This window comes from Benincasa hispida, chromosome 2, assembly GCF_027475165.1.
Source record: "Benincasa hispida cultivar pf3 chromosome 2, pf3_genome.v1.1, whole genome shotgun sequence".
Lineage (NCBI taxonomy): Eukaryota > Viridiplantae > Streptophyta > Magnoliopsida > Cucurbitales > Cucurbitaceae > Benincasa > Benincasa hispida.
This window is the reverse complement of record NC_143479.1, coordinates 49,905,762-49,931,620: the sequence shown is the minus strand read 5'-3', so window position 1 is coordinate 49,931,620 and position 25,859 is coordinate 49,905,762. Positions and strand designations below refer to the sequence as shown.

At 32.9% G+C, this 25,859-nt stretch overlaps 1 protein-coding gene and 1 long non-coding RNA gene across 11 annotated transcripts in view; both read left to right on the top strand.

Moving 5' to 3' along the window:
- LOC120070875 (uncharacterized) overlaps positions 1-13,414 on the top strand; it is a 39,049-nt gene extending 25,635 nt beyond the window's left edge. For 2 of the 10 annotated variants that reach the window (XR_016527588.1, XR_016527600.1), the window contains 5 exons: positions 8,569-8,788; positions 11,908-12,235; positions 12,317-12,404; positions 12,496-12,803; positions 12,881-13,414. This is a non-coding gene — a long non-coding RNA (uncharacterized LOC120070875). Of the gene's footprint in view, positions 1-4,702; positions 4,718-8,568; positions 8,789-8,961; positions 9,405-11,907; positions 12,236-12,316; positions 12,405-12,495; positions 12,804-12,880 lie in introns of those variants that run through there. The other 8 variants (XR_016527599.1, XR_016527604.1, XR_016527590.1 and 5 more) reach the window with 7 other exon arrangements.
- A 7,437-nt stretch (positions 13,415-20,851) lies between these two features.
- LOC120071489 (calcium-dependent protein kinase 8-like) lies at positions 20,852-25,646 on the top strand. Its single transcript, XM_039023803.2, has 9 exons — positions 20,852-21,199; positions 21,565-22,129; positions 23,015-23,138; positions 23,281-23,424; positions 23,746-23,898; positions 23,989-24,104; positions 24,219-24,386; positions 24,728-24,958; positions 25,079-25,646. The coding sequence occupies exons 2-9, from the start codon at positions 21,626-21,628 to the stop codon at positions 25,232-25,234; spliced, it is 1,596 nt and encodes a 531-aa protein (XP_038879731.1). The 5' UTR covers positions 20,852-21,199; positions 21,565-21,625; the 3' UTR covers positions 25,235-25,646.
- The last annotated feature ends 213 nt before the right edge of the window (positions 25,647-25,859 follow it).

Sequence of the window (25,859 nt, the reverse complement as noted above, 5' to 3'; positions counted from 1 at the left end):
CCTCAACTGAATTCATTGAGCTACCAAGGGGACCTTATGGACCTGTAGCTTGAAGCTCCAATGGTACGTGAATAACTCTTTAATCATGGGATCCACCATCCGTTAACTGCCAAGCATTCCACTAAAGACTGGTAGTTGAACTCTCCTTACCACAGATATATTATGTGTCCATCTTAACCAATCAGCAGCGCAACAACCCTTCACAGATCGCTCGTAAGTACAGCTCGGCCAATAACCGTTATGCCCCTGTAGTTACATCTAACTCCTAAGTACCACCGATCCCTCTAATGAACATCAGTCATAGTCCTACTATGACTGAGTCTTCTCTTCCAAAGAGAAGCTATGACCACTATGTTCAAGCCCCGGAATTAGCATTTAAGGGAGCAATCTCTCAACTTATTCCTGCTTCAGGAAAGAAGTGAATTCCATCTTGTGGATTGAGTTTCCAGCTCCTAGATCAGACAAGTCCCCAAAAAGGTAGGCATGTTGAGTTGGCAATCTGGCCACTCTCACCCATACTAATCAAAGGACTGCCCTCAAAGGCAGGAGTTCCCAAAACACTTAGGATTGAGGTTGTGTCACCTATGGTCGTTTAGGTGAGATGTAAGTCTCTAGTATCAACGGCGTTATATACAAATTCTAGTCATTTCCTAGTCCGGTCTTATACAAACTCTTTGTATAGGACACTCCTGCTCGCACGTCTCCACATGAATGGTAAGGATTTACCATCTGTAGTAGTTTATAACACTTGCATACCTCTACAAAGTGGGCCGTATTATAGTGTCACACCCCGTCCCAGACCACCTTATTTTAGCCTAAGAAAGGGCATGACTGAAGCAGTTATCAACCCTTTGGTTGACACTTACTGCTTAATAACGTTGATACCAATGAACGAATTCAACAACCAACTGATTAAGTGGGCCCATTTTATTTTACAACAATGTAATGTTTATACAACTCCAAGACTTAACAACAAAGTTTACACCAACAACTGTAAAACTCTCTGGAAGTGTAACTGTGGCACGTGGCAGACCTTGATCTTAGCAGCACCCTGGAACACCTCACTTTCCACTACCTGGAGAGGGGGGAGGGGGGTAAAACATAAAACTTGGAAAACATGAGCTATAAAGCCCAGTGAGTGGTGCCTTTAGATAAATAAATAACTTTGTCAACAGAAATATATTTTTAGGAAAGCAATACATAGTTAACAAGAACATTACCGCAAGTTCATTATTATTTTCCAGCCAAACCGCTGGACAATTCCCAGCTCCACCGCTGGTTTAAAAAATCAACCCCAGCTTGACCGCTGGTTATCACATAATCAAAACATCCCCAGTACTTTCACACGTAAACTAAGATAACAACGATTCCTATGGAAACTTTCCTTGTACCCTATTATCCCTCCAATGTGCACATCGACTATTTTCTCGCTAGCTATGCTTAGGTAACTTGACTATATTTCCCGTCGGTCGTCACTGATTATAATTTCCCGCCGACCGAAGCCGACTATATCTTCCTACCAAGTACCTTTTCAAGCATGCTAACTATATATCCCGGGTACAATTCCAGTTTCCAACACAAACATACAAGCAATATCTTAAAAAGCATAATAATCAGATAAACATATATCCCTGATCATGCCAATTTAACATTATCCCCTATATATATTTACCTATATATGGTAATTATATCAAAAATACAACACACAATAACCACTCACCTTGGTTGGTTAGGAACTTTCCTTTCCGAAGTTCCTTAGGTTTCCTTGGTTTCCCTTTTGAACCCTAAATTCTAGATTCAAATATCAGCTTAGATTACTCATAGTTCCAGACCTTATTTTAAGAAACTTCTTTCTGCAAACATGTTCTAAAATGTCTCAGGAATCTTACCCTAAAATCTTAGCTCAGAAATCCTCGTGGTTTGGCCGGAATAATCAAATCATTAAGACTGGCCCAGCTTACCCGACAGCTCGACCCTTCTGTCTTTTCCTCATTCTCCAGCCCGATTCCTTAGACCTTCTTCTCTGGCAGCCCCACCATGAAAACTAGACTCCTTTAGCTTTCAGATGGCTTTGGAATCACATCAAACGCACGAGTATTCTGGGAGAACTTCTCGTCCCAAGTTGATGCTGCTTTCTAGACTTTACTGTCCAATGCGTCCTCTTTGAACTTCTATGTCCAACACATGGATTTTGCTCTAACGCAAGGTTTCCTCAACTTGCCCACTCTTCTTAAATGTATTTTGAGGTTTGATCTGAAGAATAAAGTCTTTGTAGGCGTCCAGGATTGCTCCATGGCCGACACCTCCTACTTGGCCGCATGACCAAGTGTCTCTTCCTTACACCATCAACGCAATCTTGCATCAGCACAACCCAATGTGTCTTCTTCTCCTTTCACCAATGCATGGCCCTTACCTTTGTATGTATTCTTATGCTGCCACCTCTTTTACTTAAGGCTTAAGAATTCTTCCTAACAAGCCACATGTCCGGATCACATCCTCCATGAGTTCATCCTTCATATGCGTCCACAAACTCTTAGATGTTCAACGCATCACTTCCATTTTCCTTCCTTCAGCTGTATGCCATCACCAACAACCCTTCCAATGCATCAACACAACTTCTTCCAATGCATTGGTCCCTTCCAACGCATCAACACAATCTTCCAATGCATTGGTCCCTTCCAACGCATTAACACAACTTCTTCCAATGCATTGTTCCCTTCCAATGCATTAACACAACATTCTATACTTGGCCAAATTTCCAAATTTTCCCTCTTTCCAACGCATCCCACACAACATTCTATACTTAGCCAATTTTCCAAATTTTCTCTCCTTCCAACGCATCCCACACAACATTCTATACTTAGCCAAATTTCTAAATTTTTCCTCCTTCCAATGCATCCCACACAACATTCTATACTTAGCCAAATTTCCAAATTTTTCCTTTGCCCAAGTACTCTTTCCAAGATCTTGTGGCCAATGCATAGCAATGCCTAGTCCAACACTTAGTCAATTTTTATCAATTTAAGCTTAACTCAAAGCTACTCAAGGAAAATTTATTCAACACTTAGAAATTTCCTTCCCTTCAACATAGGATTTAACTTTCACCTAGTTAATCTTTTCATCACCTACTTAAGTATGAAAAATGAAAATCCAGGTTTCACACGTAGTGTCACCAAGACCAGGTATCCAACCTTAATCTTTATACTACAGACCTATTTAGGTTATCACTTAAGGCGTGATCCACTTGTATATCACATATACATGCTTAAGTTCACATAAGATAACCATGGAACTTTGTTTATTGGATATGAGTAAATGCAATAATGAAATAACATTTATTTTATTCGTCAAACAATGTGTATCATAACAAACAATGAGACTCTGGGAGAATTAGGACACCAATCCCAACACATATCGTTCTATAAAATCTGAAAATGGTGGATCACACTTACAAGAATTACTAATTGTTAGTAAAGATCTTGACCGAAAATGATAGCCAAAAGAACAATAGGAATAAAGAGTTATTCTGATGTAGTATTTGGTCAGGATTGTCTTGCTTCAGTGAAGAAATTTTTTGACTGCCCCACAGTAGCAACTGTTCTTAAATCACTGAAGTATTGTTGCAAATAAATAAAGATTTTTGGGTACTTTATTGTTTTGTGCTAAAATTGGATTTAGATGCATAAGTTTAATAGAATTTGTTTATATTTTTTCAACAATGTCAAATTCAATTATACACCTACTTGCTTCCGATAAGTTTAACGGAGAAGGATATTCAAACTGAAAATCCAACATTAATACGATATTAGTTGTGGATGATTTGAGGTTTGTGTTGACGGAGGAATGTCCTCCGATTCCCAGTACAATAGCGAACCGAAATGTACGAGTCATCTATGATCAGTGGGTTAGGGCTAACGAAAAAGTCAGGGCTTATATCTTAGCATGTACATCTGATGTACTTAATAAGAAATATGAGGTAATGCCCACTGCCGGTGAGATAATGGCATTGCTCCAAGAGATGTTCGGGCAACCGTCATCCTCTGTTCGACATGAAGCCATTAAGTATGTTTATAGTACTCGCATGAAAGATGGTACCAACGTTGGAGAACATGTTCTCGATATGATGGTCCATTTTAATATTGCTAAGGCTCATGGGGCGATGATAGATGAAATCAATCAAGTCCGTATGATATTAGAATCTCTTCCGGAGAGTTTTCTACCTTTCAAAACTAATGTTGTTATGAACAAAATTACTTACAATTTGACTACACTATTGAATGAGATACAGACATATCAGTCTATGATGAAACTTAAAGAAAGTGAAGTAAATGTTATTTCACGACCTAAAAAGTTTCTAAAAGGTTCTACGTCTGGAACAAAACCCGCTGATAAAAAGAAGTCTGTTCTCTCTTCTTCAAAAGACAAGGCTGTATAAATAAAGAAAAAGAGTAAAGGGAATAAGAAAACCACGACACAGAAGAACAAAAACGAAAACAAGGCTCCCAAAGGAAAGTGTCTCCATTGCAGAGAGGGTGAGCACTAGAAGCGTAACTGCCCAAAGTATTTAGCAGAAAAGAAAGCGGAAAAGGCGAACCAAGATAAATCGGATTTACTAGTAGTTGAAACATGTCTAGTGGAGAATACTCACCTAACCTGGATATTAAATTCAGATGCCGCTAATCATGTTTACACTTTTCTTCAGGAAACTATTTCTTGGAGACAACTTTTGAACAAGAAATGACTTTCGAGGTAGGAATGGGAGAAGACAATTCGGCTCATGCAGTGGGAGATGGTCAAGCTATTTTTTGGAGAATCTTTCATCTTACTTAGAAATGTATATTATGTACCTAAAATGAAAAGAAACTTAATCTCCATTTCTTATCTGCTAGAAAATATGTACATAATATCTTTTTAATCTAATGAAGTGTTTGTTTTTTCAAGAGGTGTTCATATTTGTTCTGCAAGACTCGAAAATAACTTGTACATATTAAAACCAACTGAAGCAAAGGCCATTCTAAATATAGAGATGTTTAAAACGATTGAAACTCAAAATAAACGATGGAAAATTTCTCCTAACGCCTATCTTTGGCACCTCAAACTTGGTCACATTAATCTCAACAGGATTGAGAGATTGGCTAAAAATGGTCATCTAAGTCAGTTAGAAGATAGTTCTTTACTTCCATGTGAATCATGTCTTGAGGGAAAAATGACAAAAAGATCTTTTTCTAAAAAAGGTCTTTGTGCCAAAGAGCCTCTCGAACTTATACATTCAAACCTATGTAGTCCGATGAGTGTAAAAGTACGAGGAGGCTATCAGTATTTTGTCAGTTTTATTGATGATTACTCGAGATATGGGTATATTTACTTAATAATTCACAAGTCTGAAACTCTTGAAAAGTTCAAAGAATTTAAGATCGAGACAGAAAATCTTTTAAGTAAAAGAATTAAAACACTTTGATCTGATCAAGATGGTGAGTATATGGATACAATTCTAAAACTCTCTAGTAGATCATGAAATTCAATCTCAACTCACAACACTTAGAACACCAAAACAAAATGGTATTGCAGAAAGGAGAAATCGAACCTTGTTAGACATGATCTGATTAATGATGAGTTATGCTCAGTTACCTCAATCCTTTTGGAGGTATGCAATACAGACTGCAGTCTATATTCTAATCGTGTTCCTTCAAAAAGTGTTTCAGAAACACTGCATGAATTATGGAAAGGACGCAAAACTAGTTTACGTCATTTCCGTATTTGGGGTTGTTCAGCACACATGTTGGTACAAAATCCTAAGAAACTAGAAACACATTCAAAATTATGCCTTTTTGTAGGATACCCTAAAGAAACAAAATGAGGACTATTCGATGATCCCCAAGAAGACAAAGTGTTTCTATCGACAAATGCTACATTCTTGGAAGAAAATCATGTTAAAAATCATCAATCTCGCAGTAAACTAATATCATAAGAAATGACTAAAGATGCTACAGAAAAATCAACAAGAGTTGTCAATCAAACTGGTTCATCAACAACTATTGTTGCCCTGTCACATCCTTTTCAAGAGTTGAGTATGCCTCGACATAGTGGGAGGGTTATTCAGCAACCTGAATGTTATATGGGTTTAACAGAAACTCAAAACATCATACATGATGATGGTTTAGAGGATCCATTAACTTTAAAAAGGCAATGGAAGATGTTGATAGGGAACAGTAGATAAAAGCCATGGATGTTGAAATGGAGTCAATGTACTTTAAAGTTGGGAGTTTGATGTACGCAATGTTATGTACACGTCTTGACATATGCTTTGCAGTTGGAATCATCAGCAGGTTTTTATCCAATCTAGGACACGGTCATTGGAATATTGTCAAAAACATCCTCAAGTATCTAAGGAGAACGAGAGACTATATGCATGTGTATGGACCTAAGAATTTGATCCTTACCGGATACACTGATTCTGATTTCCAGACTGACGTGGATTTAAGGAAATCTACTTCAGGATCAGTTTCACTCTCAATGGAGGACCTATAGTTTGGAGAAGCATTAAATAGAGTTGTATCGCTGACTCCACAATGGAAGCAGAATACGTAGCTGCATGTGAAACTGCTAAAGAAGCAGTATGGCTATGCAAATTCTTGGTTGACTTGGAAATAGTTCCAGATATGCACTTACTCATCACACTGTATTGTGACAATAATGGTATTGTTGCCAACTCGAAAGAATCAAGGAGTCACAAATGCGGAAAACATATTGAGAGAAAGTACCATCTCATCAGAGAAATAGTACACTAAGAAGACGTGATCGTCACAAAGATAACCTCTGAAGACAACCTTGCTGATCCATTTACGAAGGCCCTCTCGGCTAAAGTGTTCAAGGAACACCTGGTTGGACTAGGACTCCGAGCAACGTAATCTAGGGCAAGTGAGAGAATATCTATGGTATTAGTAATGTCCTCGTTTATTGTATTATCCTCTATGTTTCTCAACATTGTATTGTATATATTTATTCTCACTGGAGTTTTAGTCTAAGTGGGAGATTGTTGGGAATGTCCTAGAACTCGCAGTTCGTAAATTTGTGTCAAACATTCTATTTATCAATAAAATATTATTGAGTATCTTATTCAATAAAGTCATTGATATTGCATTCTATTATGAAAATCCAATAAACAAATCTATGGCCAAGTATGAATACTTTAACTTTATGTAGTGACATAAATAGGATCAAGTTATAGTATATAGCCTAAATGGTCTATAAATATATGGATGAAGTTGGGTATTTCATCCTGATAACACTATTGGATGCAGCCCGTTTTGTATACTGATACAAATGATGTGATTCACAAATCATTCATGTAGAGACATGTGAGTGGGTGCATCCTATGCAATGAGTTTGCATAAGACTGAACCTCGAAATATTCACTTTTCTTTATAACGATCGTTTACTGTTAAAACTGACTATTTCAAACTAAAATGACCTAAGTTAACATGATCTTAATCCTAAGCTAATTATGAACTCCTGTTTTTTTCGGGATTATCCTTTATTCTGCATAGGTGAGAGTAGTCCAACAACACTGCTCAATAAGCCTCCCATTTTGGGGATAAGATCAAGTAGATAGCTGGGGACATAGTTATGCAAGATGGAATTCACTCCTACCCGACATAGGGTTAGTAGATAGGTTGTTCTCTTAAATGTTATGCTTAGTCTTGAACAATGGGGCCCCACCCTCTTTTGGTAGAGAGAGGTATGATTTATAAAAGGTATTATAAATCAATTGTTCAATAGAGGGTCAGTGGGAACTTAAGGTGCAAGATATATTTACAGGGGTAAAATGGTAATTTTGACCCATCTGTAAATATGAACGACATGTGAAGGATCAATTACTGATTATGATCGAAATGGACAGAAATATATCTACGTGAGGATAGTGCAACTATCGAGTTATAGTGGTGTACCTTGATAGTTAACGAATAGTAATTAATTCGGTTCAAAGAGTTTAATTAATTAATTACAAATCGTTGGAGTTCATGATCTGTAGGTTCATTAAGTTCCTCTACTAGCTCATAAATTAGAATAAAAAATTAAGTATTAATTGGATGAATTTTAGAATTAGGGTTATGAATTTGAAATGTTCAAATTCAATTTTTAGGGTTTTCAATTGATTGTATTTGATATAATTAAACACATTTAATTTAGTTGTAATTAAATGAAATTGAAGAATCAATTAATATTTAAATATGAAATTGAATCATATTGGTGAAATTGGTGTTTTATTAATTTAATATTAAGATATTAAATTAATATTCTTTTAATTAAAAAGTTTAATTAAAATCAAAATTAGTTTTATTTAAATTAATTATTTTGAATTAATTTTATAAAACTAATTTAAAATAAAATGGTTTTATTTAAAATCAATTTTCATTTTTTTAAAAAAAAATGGCTTTACTAAACACACTGTAATGGAATTTCACCAAATTCCAATTTTTTTTTTTTGCAATTATCACCAAGTAGGTGATGCCATTCATACAACCCTACTATCTTGCATGACTTCTGTATATATAATTCTTTATGCAGAGAAATGGGAGAGAATTTCTGGAAAATTTATCTAAAGTGTTGCAGCAACAAAAACATTCACAAACCCACCAAAATACCTCTCCAATTCAGCTAGATTTGATTGTTTTCACCACATATTCCATCTTGAGCTTTTAAGAGAATATCTTGGTGGTGGTCTTGTTGAAGTTTCAAGCTCAATCTTGGAATATTGCTGCTGAATTCGTGGTTTAAGTCTTCAAAGGTAATGTTTGCTTTAGACCCTCTATGAATATCACTTGAATAGCATATTTAAAACTCAAATTAAGAGTAATTAGATTGCTTATTTATTCTGATTTGTTCTGCTGCATGTTATATTACTCTTTCAAACCAATCCAACCCGTGTACACCCCTACTTTTCGGTAACTCAATCACAAGAACTTCATAGTTAAACGTGCTTAGCTTGGAGTAGTTCTATGTTGGTTTGTGGGGATAGTCTTCACTCTTGGAAGCATTCAAGATAAGTAAGGATGACATTGCCAGGTTGCAGGGGATGTAAAGGAATGTCAAGACTAGGTTGCAAATGTCGGAGCCATCAGGTGTTGAATCCAAATTCTGAATCCTGATTCGAATCCTGAACCTAGGACGTTACAATATTACATATTTTAATTCATCGAGAGACACTTCAAGAAGTGTTGCAATGCATAAGTCACCCTCGACTTTATGTTTGACTGTGTTTTATGGCATGGATCACCGTGTTAAAACAAACAAATAACTGAAGTCCATAAACCTCTAACATCTAACAACTTATGAAAAGGTAAAACAAAGAAAAGAAAATTTTGAGTAACGACTAAATATATTATACCTCTAGAAATTTGTTTACTGGGAATTGTTTCTGGAATTTTTGAGTAGTTACTCTCGTTTTAACTTATTTATTCATTTCCGGGTGATTTGATATAGTCATATAAGTGTCATTGAAAAAGCCTTTTTAAGTTTGAGTTTAGTTCCAATTATGAGCTTAATTAGGCTTGATCAACATTTTTTCAGACATGTTTGGATTGACTCAAGAAAAAAAATATTAAGAAAAAATAATTTTTATTTAAACATTTTTTATAAAAACTTATTAAAATACATTTAAGAAGCTATTTTGAGTGGTTACCAAATACTCCAATTTCTTTAAAAATGATTTTTAAATAAATTAAACACTTAAAAATGTATTCGAAATACACCTTCATTGGACTTAGTTAATTCCTAAAAGTTGAAAGCATTTTCTAGCCAGAAAAAAAATAATAATAATAAGGACCCACTTTTGTGATTTAGGATAAAAGTTGGACAACTTTAATCCAAATGTAATTGTTGTATTTCTATAAAATATCATTATAGATTTTTAATGTGAGAATTTAAAAAAATAAATATAAATTTAAATATAAATGTTGTATTTTTATAAAATATCATTATAGATGTTTTTTCCCTTCGTTTAAAAAGGATGAGATACTTAAGTATATAACAAAATAGGTTAAATTAAAAGCATAAATAGCAAAACCTAAAACTATTGGCAGAAAAATCACTAAAAACACAATTTTAGCTTAAAGCAAACTATTTGCATCTTTTAGTTTTTTCTTCATTGTTCGACTTTGTTAATTTTTTGTTCATTTAATAAGCTCAATTGTTTATTAACAATAATGTCCTTCAACTATGTTTTATTAATTTCATTTTTCATAAGTTATTTTCTTCAATTCATGTTTTATTTGGTTGAGTTTTTTATCCACTAAGTTTCTTTTTAAAAAAAAAAAAAAAAAAAAAAAAAATTGAGCTTCTGATTAATTTATAGCCTTAGTTCTTCTCTTTTTTTTTTTTTTAACTTTTTTTTAATCAAATAAGTTTCTGATTAACTCACAACCTTAGTCTAATATTTGTATTTAAATTTGTTTCTATACCATACGTCTACATAATGAGTTGGTGCAATTGCAACTTTAATTTCTAAAAAATTAAAAATTGAGCGTGTGTCTCTAGGTTTTGCTTTTTTGCAAACATGTCAAAAAACTTTCACCTAAAAAATTGATTGCTATCTGATTTCTATGTGATTATTATGTGATTACTATCTGATTTCTATGTGATTACTATCTGATTTCTATGTGATTACTATGTGATTGTCAAACCTGTAATTACAAAAAGTTGAAGTCGGATTATTATGTGATTACTATCACTGATTCATTTAACTAACTCCTTACATTTGCCTATTGAATTTTTTTTATGATAGAAATCTATTACAAATAGACTATATATATTCTGACTAATAAAATTGAATCAGGATACATACAGTTTCTCAATTATAGAAGCCTATCATTGATGATTACAAACATGAATTTTATTTTTATACAATTCAATAGTCGAGGGGAGAAGAGACGAATATATCGATTTTTTTCATAGAGATTATTATAATCGTATTGTCCACCAACGGACCTTTAATATTAATATTTTTGTTTTCAAAACTTATTAGAGAAATATTGTTGTTTTGAAACTTATTAGAGAAATATTGTTGTTTTGGGAATTCAAGGCTAGAGGTCGAATGTTGAGAACTTGACTAATGTGGAGGTCGAACGTTGAGAACTCGACGAACAAAGAAAAACTTAGAAACAATACATAAGCCGAAACTTCAACCCTCGACAAGGGAAATCTCGCGAATCTCGCTTAGGTTGTCGAAGGTTGAAGTTTTGACACACATCCACCCTCGAGATTGCAGGTTTATTACTTTTCTTTTTCCCTCATAGAGGAAATAAAGTAATGAGATGGTATACTATATGTATCTATGTATTCGAGCTGCTTCTAACAACCTATGCATTTTGTTATCATTTCGAATTAGACGGAGGCTTGTGGGATTGACGTGAGGGGTAGGGATGGCTATATTTCTGGGAGCGAACTCTAGGCGAATATGAAGCGCATGGATACAAGTTATGCCTTAGAATGAAAGACAATTCTGAATTAGCTTTGTCTACAAACAAAAAAGTAGATCCATAATCAAAAAAGTGTTTGTGATTGTTCCAGAAGAAATGAAAACTAGTAATCATTAATGGAAAAATAACAACAATAACAGAGAGAGCGAGATATTGAGAGAGAGCGAGAGTGAGAGAGTGAGATCTTAGGAGAGAGCGAGATTGAGAGAGCAAGAGTCTTCACTTTATTTGAACTTTCCATAGAAATATATATAAAAAAAGAGAAAAAAGAGCTAATAATCATACTATAATTGAATAATCATTAGACTATAATTGAATATATTAGATTATTATACTATAATTGAATAATCATTAGACAACAAATTGAATATATTAGATTATTATACTATAATTGAATAATCATTAGACGATAAATTTCGTGAGCTCATAGATGATGCAGACGAGGAAACCGTTATAAGATATGCGCGAGCATATATACTACAAATGATGGGTGAAAGTCTGTTTTCAGATAAATCAAGTCATTTTGTTCACTTGATGTTCCTGCCACTGTTAGCTAACCTCCATGATGCGGGGCGGTATTCGTGGGGTGGAGCATGGTTGTATAGACAACTATGTAAAGCAACAAGACCTGAGGTTTGAGAGATAGCTGGGTCTCTCATACTTTTGCAACTATGGGCTTGGGAGCGATTTCCAACAATGGCTCCACAACTACATCATGTTAATGACGCTCAGTTAGTTGGACGAGCCTACGGTTCTTGGTATGTTGTTTTAATTCAATTTAATTTTTATATCACTGATCTAGTTAATTTAAATTCTAAATTATCAATTTAAAAATTTAGGTAGAGAGACAAAATTTGTGTGACTAGGACAGCCACACATGTAGTCAACCAGTATAGATACATGTTTGATCTGCTTCAACCTGAACAGGTACATTACACTAAACCTAATTGATTATTTTATTCACATTTTTATTGTATTTGTCTTTAATATTCTCTAATATAATATTTTGTGTTTCAAGTTATTTGGGAGCCGTACAAAATTATTGTGCATACTTTGCCTAATTTTTGTACGAATGGTCGTGGCATCTTCCAGATAGGGTGGTGAGACAATTCAGCAGGATATCCCACATGATATTAACCTAAGGACTGGAGATTGGTCCGAAAAAGTTGCACATTTGGTAGTGCGATGGCACTATCGTGCAAGGTTTATTGCAGTGGGGTTTCTCTTGAACAGTTTGACACAGATGTCACTCCAGAATATATTCATTGGTATAATAATATCACAAGGTGCTACGTCACTCGTCCGGGAGCAGTTGTGGGTCATTTGGTAAATGAATAAATATTATCTAATTTTTTTAATTTAAATTTATTTTAAATATTGTCTAATTGTTTTATAATTCACAGAGATCGAACAACAGTAGACTCCGTGAGGTTAAGAATGATCCGAACCAGGTTCTTGCTATATGTAGTGACAACCAAAGCTATATGGAGGAAATTCATTATATATACGATATCCTATTGTTCCTTCACCAGCTCCTAGACGTAGATGACCTATTCGGGAAGAGGATGGGTTTGATGAGGTTGCACATAATGTGGAAGAGTTGTCCCTATGACGTAGACGTAGAGTCAAACTGATTATGTTAGTCCGATGATTGATGATGTCAACATTTGGTTCAGGACATTATGACTCAGAGGCTGGTCCTTTGTCTTCATACGTGCATGGACATGGTCGGGGTTGTGGACAGCATAATGATTATTTATATTATGAAGCGCCTGCAGAGGTACTAGAGCAACATCAAGAAGAACCCGAGCAACCTCAATTTCGAAGTCGACGACGACAACTAGCTCGAAATCGACGATGTCCGCCTTGTGGGACACATTGATTTTTGTAATTATTTTTATATAAATGAGATATTTAATTTACATTTTTTTTATTTTTATGAGTTATTGTTTTTTTTAATTTATTCTTTTTAGAGTTTAAATAAAATAATAAATATTTTTAGAATTTTTTTTTTTTATAAAATGGAAAATTTTTAAAAAAGAAAGGATTAGAAAGAAAAAGGTGGAACGTGTAATAATTAAAAAAGAAAAAAAAAAAGAGAAATTTGTACGGTATTCTCGCTCAAAATCTCGCTCTCGCTCTTGAATTTGATTGGGAAGTTTAGTGGCAAAAAGAAGAAGATTCATTAGCTCGTTATTTAGTCAGACTTGCTGAGATGACAGAATCCGTTTGAAAACAACAATATTTTTCAAAAAAAAAAAAAGGTCGAGGGTTCAAAATTCGACGTCGAATTTTCAACCCTCGACTTATTTAAAACAACAATATTTTTACAAATAGTTTGAAAAAACAATATTTTCCTAAATAGTTTCTAAAAGTACAATATTCTTTTAATTTTCCCTCCACCAACAATAGATCTTATTCATCCATCACTACATTTGAACAAATAAATTATAAACGGAATAAAAGTCTATCTCATTTAAACAAATTAATTTGCATTTTGTTGGTGAGAATTTTCTTCAACTAATTAAAGTAACTCCCTAAGAGGACTTTCTTCAACAACATTTCTTCAAATACTATTTGCTTGTTCTTACCTTCCTCAATCAACTAAAATCCTTCCCATTTTTCAACGAGAGATTTTGTTTGGTTAGAAAAAAACAAAAAGCATTGTTTGACCTAACTGATGAATATTTCAATCCTTCGTCGAAAAATAAGTTATTTCTAGGCATCCTCATTTTTAGATATGAGTTTTTATTTTCGATATTTTTTTTCTTTTCTCTCTTCATCTGTTTTTCATTTATATATAATTTCATTTTAAATTAATTTAAAAAAATTAATATAAATATTTATTTTTAATAAATTAATAATGATCTATTTGTATTAAATGAATGTGACTACTTTTTTTTTACATAAATTATTAATTAATTAACAAACAATTACTTATTTAAATAGTAATTAAGATTAGTTCAATTTAGTTAGTATAAGAATTCATTTCTCAATAATAATACTTGATTACTTTAGCATTTCTTTAATAATCAAATAAACAATTATTGAGATTAATTTTAATTGAACACATAATCATTATTGATAATTTAATTAATGAATTAATATTTATTGTGATTAATATTTATTAATTCATACATTATTAACCTATCATATTTATAAAACTTTTTGTAAGTATTATGTATTAATATATCATATTTTTATCTTGCTTTCTTTTTATATAATATATTATTTATTAAAATATATTTTGTTAAATTATTTAATTAAAATTAAAATTATTAATGTTGAAATTAATTATAAAAAATGATTAAATATTAGATTATAATTAATAAATACATTAATTGGTTAACTTTGATTATAAATATTCAATTGTCAAATATTTATAATTAAAATTATTATTGATTCTTAATTAATTAATTTTTATCAATATATTGAATGTTTAATTAATTAATCTATTAAAATTATATAAGGTTTTCATGTTTAATTTTATAAATTTAAATCCAATATAACTTTTTTTATAAAATTTTGATAGCATTTCCTATGCACAACCAAACACAATTATCTTTATTTTTAGACATTTAAGAAATTTTAAATCAAACGGTACCTTATGTTATCAATTAAAAAATCGCTCACTTAATCAACACTATCGATTAAAAAGACTATGATTAAATTGTACATTGTCTTGAAAACTTTCGTTCTATTGTGCATTGCTTTAGTTTCCATTAACATTAAGAAGATAATTTGAAGATTATGATTATGCACTCATTCATTTAATGAAGGCTTACGAAAATCCCCACTCCAACGTGCATAAGGTTAGATTCATAGAATTTCCAATCTCAATAGGAGTTTGAAAAAATGAAAGAAAAAAAAAACTTTCCATTTATATCTTAATCAATAAATGATGAATTTTTAGACAATCTCAAATATATTGCTTTATTGTGCTACTTCTTGGCGAGTTGACCTTCTTGGTCTTATCTAGTGTGTACAGATGTTTGTTCTTTGTTTTGCTGTAGCCCCTAGTTTGTGGGGTTTTGAGTTTTTTGGTTTTGTTGTCCTGTCTTTGCTTGTGCTTTGTTACTTTGATGCCTTGATCCCGGATTATGGAATCCCGTTGTTGTTGTATAATATTATCACCAATTCTAAAAAATATATATTACTTCATTGGAAAAAAAAAATTAAAAAGCCCATGTCACCGTTTTATAAATTTTAGTTTTGACGAAATTATGGGTGTTTTTGGAATGCATTTTGAACCGCTTAATTTAAAAAATAAGTCATTTTAGAAAAAAATTGAGTGTTTAGTAACTATTCAAAATAGCTTTTGAAGTCAATAAATGGTGTCAAAAGTATTTAAATAAAAGGAAAATTTTCACATATAGAAAAAATGTCAAAGTATTTACAAAAATAGTAAAAAAAACACATATTAATAGACTTCTATCCGTTTCTATCACGGATAGTTCTATCCGTCTCTATCAAATAATATTAAATTTTTGCTATTTTGTGTGAATAATATTCATTATTTTTCTATCTTTAAAAATCTCTTAAATAAAAATGAATTTTTGAAAAAATAATTTTTTTCTCAAGTGAATACAAACAACCCTAAATATTATAGGTATTTAATTTTAAATTACGGATGCATTAAAGAAATTCTCACACACTAAAGAAAATGTGGGCAATTACTTCTAGCTAATCTCTTAATTGTAAAAAATAGAGCTTGAAGCTATTTTTCATTACCGTGTTTCATTTTCAAATTAAAAAACCAAAAAATTACTTCATGAAAATTAAAATTTTCAAATAACATCTTCAAAATTGTTGTGCCATATTTACTTTTTAATATTTGTCATATTATACCATGTTTTCATAAACTAGGAGAAAATAAAATAGAAATTAGATTTTTGATGTTTTTAAAATTTGTACACAATTTAGACAACGTCAATTAAAAGTAAGAAACATTAATAATTGTCAAATAAGTACAATTATAGGTAATTTTGGACGAAAAGAATAAATCTATAAAATTAAGGGAAAAGGAAATCGAACCAAAACAAACAAATTGGACCAAGGGAAGAGAGTTGGGCTTTGGACGTTCAACCTATCCTTCGACCTCATCCTGGGTTGATCACCTCCAAGGTCGAGGAGCCCAACTCACACATGAGGCATGACCAAGACACTCTCAGAGTCAACAAACCCATAAAATATCTAATTTAGTTATCTAATAACCTAATTTCTAATGGAGACAGAAAAAGACTCGGGTTAAACATTATTATAAATATATGATTATAACTTCCAAAGTGGTATCTTGAATCCTATCTCAAACTCCCTACCTTCCACCCTCTTCTACTCATGAAGTTAAGCATCAAAGTGTGCATGACAAACATAACACTGGTATAGGGGTGTTTGTGGGTTGGGTTGGATTTAGGGATATTTTAGGCCCAACTCTATGCTTTAGTTTGTGTATTTTTCTAACCCAAACTAACATTTGTTCAATTATGAACCCGAATCAAACCAACCCAAAGAAAATGGGTTGGGTTGGTTCGGTTCTATTGGTTCCTTTGAAAAAAAAAACTTGGAATCACTAATTAAATACCTACAAAATCTACATTACTTGACACTTGTAGTTTTTAATTACTTGATGTTTATGTGGAAAAAACGTCAAGTATGGAAAAAAAAAAGGTCAAGGGGTTAAAAAAGCGGAGATTAACGAAATATTTCGGATATTTTCATGCGAACATTTACTTGACATGATTTTCGTGTCAAGTAATATAAGGTCTTACTTGACACATTTCACGTGTCAAGTATAAGAAGCTCTTACTTGACATTTTTTTCGTGTCAAGTAAAAGGGTTAAAAAAACGGAGATTGATAGAATATTTCAAATATTTTCACGCGGACCTTTACTTGACATGATTTTCGTGTCAAGTAATATAAGGTCTTACTTGACACGTTTCGCGTGTCAAATATAAGAAACTCTTACTTGACAGTTTTTTGTGTCAAGTAAAAGGGTTAAAAATGCGGAGATTGACGAAATATTTCAGATATTTGATAGGCCTCCAATTTAGTAGGCGAATCATATAGCATTTGGTAGTTCCGAGTAAGAGATCACAGGGTATTCGTGGGCGATTGTCTAGTGTTACTCAGTGATCGTGTAGCTGAGCTCAGCGATCGTATAGCATTTGGTAGGTGTTCGTATAGCACTAGGTAGGTGATCGTATAGCATTTTGTTACTCAGCGATTGTGTAGCATTTGTTAGGCAATCGTATAGCATTGGATAGGCTATTATATAACATTTTGTTACTTAGTGATCGTGAAGTAGAGCTAAGCGATCGTGTAGCCGAGCTCAACGATCGTGTAGCATTTGGTAGGCGATCGTATAGCATTTTGTTACTCGGCGTTCGTATAGCAGAGCTAAGTGATCGTTTAGCCGAACTCAGCGATCGTGTAGCCGAGCTCAGCGATCGTGTAGCATTTGGTAGGCGATCGTATAGCATTTTATTACTCAGCGATCGTATAGCGGAGCTCAGCTATTATAGCATTGGGTAGGCGATCGTATAGCCTATTCTTCCTGGGTCGGTTCGGTTCGAACCAAACGGTTTTCCTATGAAATCGAGAAATGAACCGACCTATTCGAGTTCATTAAAAAAAAATCCAAACCAAATCAATTTTTTATTAGCCAACCCAAACTAGCTGGGTCGGGTTGGGTTGCTCGATTTTTTCGGGTCTTTGGTTTTTTTGAACACCCCTACACTGATGTGCAAGTTCTTTTTAACAAACATGTTCTTTCCCTTTTAAACAAATTCATTGTTGATGCTACATGAAGGTCATGCACGTTTCTCTTATCTGAATTTTAGCATCAATACTAATGTTCTGAAAAATTGTAAACAAAAAAACAACTAAGAAGAAATATGAACATTAATACCAACATGATTTAAAAAATTTATGCACCAAAAAGATCGTTTTAAAGCATATAATTCAACTTAATTAAATCTAAAACTGAAGAAAAATGAAAAATGATTGATGACTATTACTTTCAATAGTTTTAGTTGAAGCACAAAAAAGTCCAAAAAGTAGTTGCAAAATGTGACCAAAGGAAGAAGATTTTATATCCACATTTTACTTTGCATAAAGGTTGGAATTTTGGAATGGAAAAGTCCAAAAAGTCCACCAACTGTACATGTGTTGAACAATACCTACATTTATTTTGGGTTTGGTTTAAACTTAAAGTTAAGATAAATAAATAAATCCCAACTTGTTCTTTGTAGTCTTCAATTGCAACAATTTCAAAGTAAGAAAAAGAAAAACAAAGGCCTCTTGAAGGATTCATAAGGAAAACAATGTTTAATATTTAATACAATATTGTCTATAGAATTTGGTAAAGTGATTTTTTCAATAATATTTTGTCAATTCAAATCAATCTTCACACGTCTTGTCTGATCTTATGTCATCTGTATATTATGTTTTTGTAATCTTTTTCTTATGTCATATATTATTTTTATTGTAACATAATGATATAGATGCATGTTTTGGAATAATAATTGTTATATCATATGTTAGCTTCTTTTCTTTTCTTTTCTTTTTCCTACTTATGTTGATTATATTATGAAAAGAATATTAATTATGTTAAAATATATTTTTTTAGGAAGAAGAAACACAAAAACGACACCACACTTAGGGGCACTATGACCTATAATGAAAGAAAAATCATACAAAAACTTAGATACAACTCAAGACGGAAAGTGCTTAAGTCATAAAAAGCTTGAGCCTATAAATCCCAATCAAACCAATGAATGAATTGTTTGATTCGAATCATGAGGCACATATTGGAAGAAGACTAATATAAAAGAAGCACAAAGTCTCCTGATATCTGCAATATAATGAAACACTTCCATATGAATAGATAAAGCTCCTCTAAGCATTTGAACAATAATCAAAGAGTCAGATAAAACAAACACTGATTTCAATCGTTCTTTCTCCCAAATTAGTTGAATTATGCCTAGATTAAATATTTATGAACATGAAAAAAAAAAATCTAAACAAGCATTTTTATGGATGCTTTGAATTTGATACGTTTATTTAATAACCATTCTTTTAATATTTTATTTCAATTTTAAATAAATATTTAATATATAACAAATTAGTGAATAAGCAAAACTTTTACCAGATGCCATAACAAAGTCATGCATTATTAAATATTTCAACTAATATTTATACTTGAAATACAATGTGAAATAATACAATAAATGAAATGTTAATAATCTCTTTTTGTAATTTTGAGAACAAAAGGCTATAAGTGTAATATATTATTTTTTGCACCAATAATAATCAGTACTTTAGTTTGAGCAATATTTTTGGATCATCCACATGCAATTGGAAGAACTTTCAGCAATTTGAGGAAGGACACATTTGTTTTGTCTTATTGATTTTATGTTAATCTAAGTAATTAATCTTTGGACACTTTATTTGTCCATATTCCATAATAATGGAAATAAGGGGAAAAATTATTTTATTTATTAATTTTGAGTTCGACCCATGTCCACTTTTAGTTCATAGTATTAGTTATTTTAAAAATAATAAATTAATTGTAATTTTACTAAAAAAACTAATTATGATTGAATTTGTTTTTATCCATTTTTTATCACCATTAAAATTAATTTTAAAAAAATAAATAAATATAACATTTTGAAATGTAAAGACCGAATGAAAACCATATGGGCCAAAGGTATTTTACCATAAAATTAAAAACTTGTAACCCATCCTTAAAAAAATGGCAAATTGCAAAAACAAACTCTAGAATAGGATGGTAGTTGTAATCATAATATCAAACTTTTAATTATAAAATTTAAGCCTATAAACTTATACAAGTATTAATATCAGACTTCAAATTTATACAATTGAATAAATTATAACAAACGGTTTGAGTTGGAGGGTTCAATTTTTATAATTTGAGGATTCAATTTCTATTATTATTATAAGTTTGAGTGTCCAATTTTAACGTAAGTAAGTTTGAGGGGTACATTTTCATAATTGAAAGTTTGAGGGTCTAGTTGCAACTATCACCATAATTTAAGAGTGTTTTTGTACAATTTATCATAAAAAAGAGTAAATTGCAAAAACCACTCCTGAATTATAGTGGTAGTTACAATTATACCTTCAAACTTTCAATTGTAAAAATTGGGCCAATAAATTTTAAAATTAGACTCTCAAACTTATAATAATTGTAGAAATTGAATCCATAAATTATAAAGGGAACACTCAGTTATACAAATGTTATATTTTATATAATTATATAAATTTGAATGTCTAATTTGATCTAGTTTTAATACTCATGGTGGTTTTTTTGCAATTTGACTATAATAATAATAATAATAATAAAAATCTCAATTCCAAAAGATAAATTATTAGGAGAAAGAAAGAGGGGGAAAAACAATTCACCCATTGATTGGGAAAGGAAGAAAAAAGAAAGAGGTTTCTCTCTTCATTTGAATCAAGGAGAGAGAATTTGGAATTGAGAGAGACTCGCAGAGAGAAGGGTCTCTGCAAAATGAGCTTTGACCTTCTCTCTCTCAGAGAACCCATGGTGTATTCACACTTTTGAATTACCTTTTTCCTCTTCTTTTAACCTTCCCCTTCAATAACTCTCTCGATCTCCTCTTTCCTTGAGTTCTTCAACAGATTCAGAGAAACCCATTTCGATTTCTGGGTGTTTTCCAACAAATTTTGATCTGGATTTCAGGTGAGGTTTTTGGGTTTTCTCTGTTTTTTCTGTTGTGTTTGTTAAAGAAATGTTCTTGTAATTTGGGTTTTCTTATCTTTTTCTTTTTTGCTTGGTTTCCCTCTTTCCCTTTTGTTTGGTCCATGACAAGACTATCCTTTCTCGCTTTTGGATAATTTTGAAAGATATTTGCGTTTGTTGTTGTTTTCTCTTCTCCATTTGTATGAATCTTTTTCTTGTTTCTTTCTAACGTATTGCTTTCAAATACCCTCTTAATATCTTCTTTTAAAATCTCGATTCCCCCCCTTTTCTCTGTCTTAATCGTTGCCCTGTTTTTGTAACTTCGAGATCTGTTTCCCCTTTTTCCCTTTATTCGGTGTTATTAGAATCTCTGAAGACCAAAAGAAAGTTTAGACCCTCTGAAAGCTCGAGGATCTGATTTGATTCATGGGGAATTGCTGTGCTACTCCGGCTACTCCTTCAAGGCAGCAGCACAAGGGGAAGAACAAGAAGCAGAACCCATTTGCAGCTGATTATGTAGTGAGCAATGGCAATGGTGGTGGGAACTGGGTGTTGAAAGATCCAACGGGTCGAGACATTTCTGCCTTATATGATCTGGGTAGCGAGCTTGGAAGGGGTGAATTTGGAATAACGTATTTGTGTACTGATAGAAACACAGGGGAGAAACTTGCTTGCAAATCGATTTCGAAAAAGAAGCTGAGGACTGCTGTGGATATTGATGATGTGAGGAGAGAAGTTGAAATTATGAAGAATTTGCCTAAGCATCCGAATATTGTGTCATTGAGAGACACCTATGAGGATGAACATGCTGTTCATATTGTTATGGAGCTTTGTGAAGGTGGGGAGTTGTTTGATAGGATTGTTGCGAGGGGTCATTACACCGAAAGAGCTGCTGCAGTTGTCATGCGGACCATTGTTGAAGTTGTGCAGGTGAAACATTCATGTTTATGTTTTGTTATTGTTGGATCTATATGTTCTCCACTTTGTGGTTCTTGTTGTTCTTTGTTTGAAAGGGTGAGGATAAGGTTGTGTGTCTTGGTGAGCTTGAGCTGGTTTCAATGGTTCCTGATAACAAATTCTTTTGATTGTTTGATTTGATTATAACATAGGTTCCGGTTACTAATTTAGTCATTGAACTTTGGTAGACGTGTTATTAGTTTTCTGAACTTTAGAAAGTTCTAGTTTATGTCAAGAACTTGGGATTTTGATTCGTTATAGTTGTTTACTCAATGATAACATAGGTATATTTATTAGAGAAATATTGGTTTATTAGAATTATGCGTCCAATAGATAGTAGATGGAAGTGGAGAAGTAGACGACCGGACAAGATAAAATGACACGTGTAGGATACCCTCACCCTAAAGCAACATATGAAATCCCTCTGAAGACCATGCCACTTTATTTTATTGCATTATCCACTTTCTTATGTTATTTGTCTATCATAACATGTTAAATCTGCTAGTATTTATCTAATAGGTATCATATGAAACTATTTAGTTAATGGTGCTTATAGAAAACTTACATGTAGTCACCATTTAAAATTATGAGAATTAGTAGTACCTTTTTGAAGTTTAGAAACTAAGTGGACATGACCATAAAAGGTTAGTAACTAATTTTGTAATTTAATCGATAACTTATAGTTAGTATTTAGAGCACGACTTTGCTGCTGATTTTCAAATCCTTCTTGTGTTTTCAACTTCAACATCACCCCTGCACAATTGACTCCATTGTCTGGTGACAGTGTTTCCTTCTGTGTTGAGCTTATTGAGAAGTAATGTGAGTCACTTATACATTTATATGCATTTTGCTGTGCAGATGTGTCATAAACACGGTGTTATGCATCGTGATCTCAAGCCAGAGAACTTCCTTTTTGGAAATAAGAAGGAAACAGCTCCATTAAAGGCAATTGATTTTGGATTATCGGTGTTCTTCAAACCTGGTATTTGATTAGATCCATTCAGCATAACTGCCTTTTACCTTTCTAAAACATAGTTGCTTTCATGTAATGCAATTTTTTTCTTTATTTCTTCTTCTTCATAAGCATCTGCAAGTGTAATGTAACAAATATGCAATTCTCTTAGGCGAGCGGTTTAATGAAATCGTTGGAAGTCCATATTACATGGCTCCAGAGGTCCTGAAAAGGAACTATGGTCCAGAAGTTGATGTTTGGAGTGCTGGGGTCATTCTCTATATTCTACTTTGTGGTGTCCCACCTTTTTGGGCAGGTTTGTGTCTCTCAACTTCGTATTTTTAATTTTTTTTTCACCTAAGGAATTGAATTAAAAAAGAACCTTGAATTCAACTAATGTTTGTTGAACCTAAACACAAATCAGTCTTAATTCCCTTTTTCTATTTAGCCTGATTATGGGTCCATATCATATGAATAACGAATGTCATGTATATGAAAATTCTTGTGATCCATAGCATAAGAATGTCATGTGTATGTAAATGCTTGTGATAGGTATCATAAGAACATCATGTGTTTGAAGATTCTTGCCCATTTTCTCTTTCTTTTTGGTTAAATTCTCTTCATATATTGCAAGCAGAAACCGAACAGGGGGTTGCACAGGCTATCATTCGCTCAGTAATTGACTTTAAGAGGGACCCTTGGCCTATAGTGTCTGACAATGCAAAGGACCTTGTGAAGAAAATGCTCGATCCTGACCCCAAAAGGCGACTCACTGCTCAAGAAGTTCTTGGTATTAGGTTTTTTTCTGTTAAAAAAGATTATCTAGGCTTTACAATTTAGTGCTTCTTACGGAATGGTTTTCCCTTCTATTCAAATGTAGAGCATCCATGGTTACAAAATGCCAAAAAGGCACCAAATGTTTCATTGGGAGAGACTGTGAAAGCAAGGCTAAAGCAGTTTTCCGTGATGAACAAGCTGAAGAAAAGAGCTCTACGGGTAATAATATCTCGAATACAAAGAACACTTTTGCAATGGTTCTGGAAGTTCTTGCTGAACATTTAATATTGAAGAAGCTTAATGTCTCAAAATTTGAATTATATTGTATATTAGGTTATTGCCGAGCATTTATCAGTTGAGGAAGTGGCTGGAATCAAGGAGGCATTTGAAATGATGGATACTGGCAAAAGAGGGAAGATAAACCTCGAGGAGCTTCGTGTTGGATTACAAAAACTAGGCCAGCAGATTCCTGACACCGATCTTCAGATACTTGTCGAAGCTGTAAGCATTCTTCTTTTTCTAACCTCATCCGTTTATTGGACACCGTCTTCAAAATCATATATAACTACAGATCTGATCTGATTGCTCCTTGAGCTCCGCACAATCAATCATCTTAGTTTGAAGAACTTAAGGCTCGGACTCTTACTTCTATCGACAAAAGTGTGTAAGAAAGTGAAGAAACAATGTAACTGCTTAATTTTGGAAAAAGAGAACAAGTTTGACATGTTTGCTCACACGAGATGCATACAGTAGCTCCATCTTGTTTGGATTGTTGTAAAACATAGCAACAAGAAGTTTTGGTACTATTGTTAAACTGAGAAAAGTGTTAAAACTCTCGACAGGCTGATCTTGATGGTGATGGGACATTGAATTATTCAGAGTTCGTTGCTGTTTCGGTCCATCTTAAAAAGATGGCCAATGATGAACACCTGCACAAAGCTTTTTCGTTCTTTGATAAAAACCAGAGTGGCTACATAGAGATTGAAGAGCTAAGAAATGCACTTAATGACGAGGACGAGACTAACGGTGAGGACGTTATCAATGCCATCATGCATGACGTGGACACAGACAAGGTCAGTTTTTGTTCCATACATAGAAGGGGGTTCAACTCTCATGCCACCCTTTAATGGTGTTGTTCCGTATGTTGTTGATCTTCACATACACATGTAATGTTTTCCTTTTCATTACTTCAGGACGGGCGTATAAGCTATGAGGAGTTTGCGGCTATGATGAAGGCGGGTACAGATTGGAGAAAAGCGTCGAGACAATACTCACGAGAAAGATTCAACAGTCTGAGTTTAAAGTTAATGAGAGATGGATCGTTACATCTAACTAACGAAGCTAGATGAATTACAAATATTGGAAGCTGATTGATTTTGTGGATTTGGATGGGATGGATACAGGGAAGAAACTCTGAAAATTTTCTTTTTCTTCTTTTTTCTTTCCCCAACTTGAATATGTTTTACTTGGTAGAACAGACATTTTGGGATAGCCAGGATTAGAATGGAGGTCTAGAACGGGCCTCTTGAAATATTTATTTTTATCTTTAGGGTGTCTGTTATGGGGTAGTTGAGAGATCAGAGATGACCAGCTAGTTGTAGAGAGAAAAAAGGGTAAAAAAGGGTAAAAAAAAAATGTGTTGGTTGAGGACCTCATCAGTGTGTGATTGTGTGTATATAATCAATCAATTAGGCCAAGTGATTTCATTTACTAGCAATGTAAGAATTTGCTTGAATCTACTTTTCACCTTTGATTTTTTTATTTTCAACCTCTATTGGATTGTTGGATTAGTACAACATTTCTCAACTTCCACCACAGCATTTCTTCTTTCCTCTTTCATTTGGGGGTGACTTTTTTTTTTAATTTATTTATTAGGGTTTTGTTATGAGTTCCATTTTTATTTTTAAAAAAAAGGAAAAAAAAACCCAGCCATGAACAATAACTTCATTGTTAATTTTAGCATAGTTTAGTAAG

What these genes read in the sequence shown, in the direction of transcription:
- LOC120071489 (XM_039023803.2), top strand. Translation starts at nt 21,626, where the DNA reads ATGGGGAATTGCTGTGCTACTCCGGCTACTCCTTCAAGGCAGCAGCAC. An exon ending in CACTGCTCAAGAAGTTCTTG is followed by an intron (nt 23,899 to 23,988) that starts GTATTAGGTTTT and finishes ATTCAAATGTAG; the next exon opens with AGCATCCATGGTTACAAAAT. An exon ending in TGAAGAAAAGAGCTCTACGG is followed by an intron (nt 24,105 to 24,218) that starts GTAATAATATCT and finishes ATTGTATATTAG; the next exon opens with GTTATTGCCGAGCATTTATC.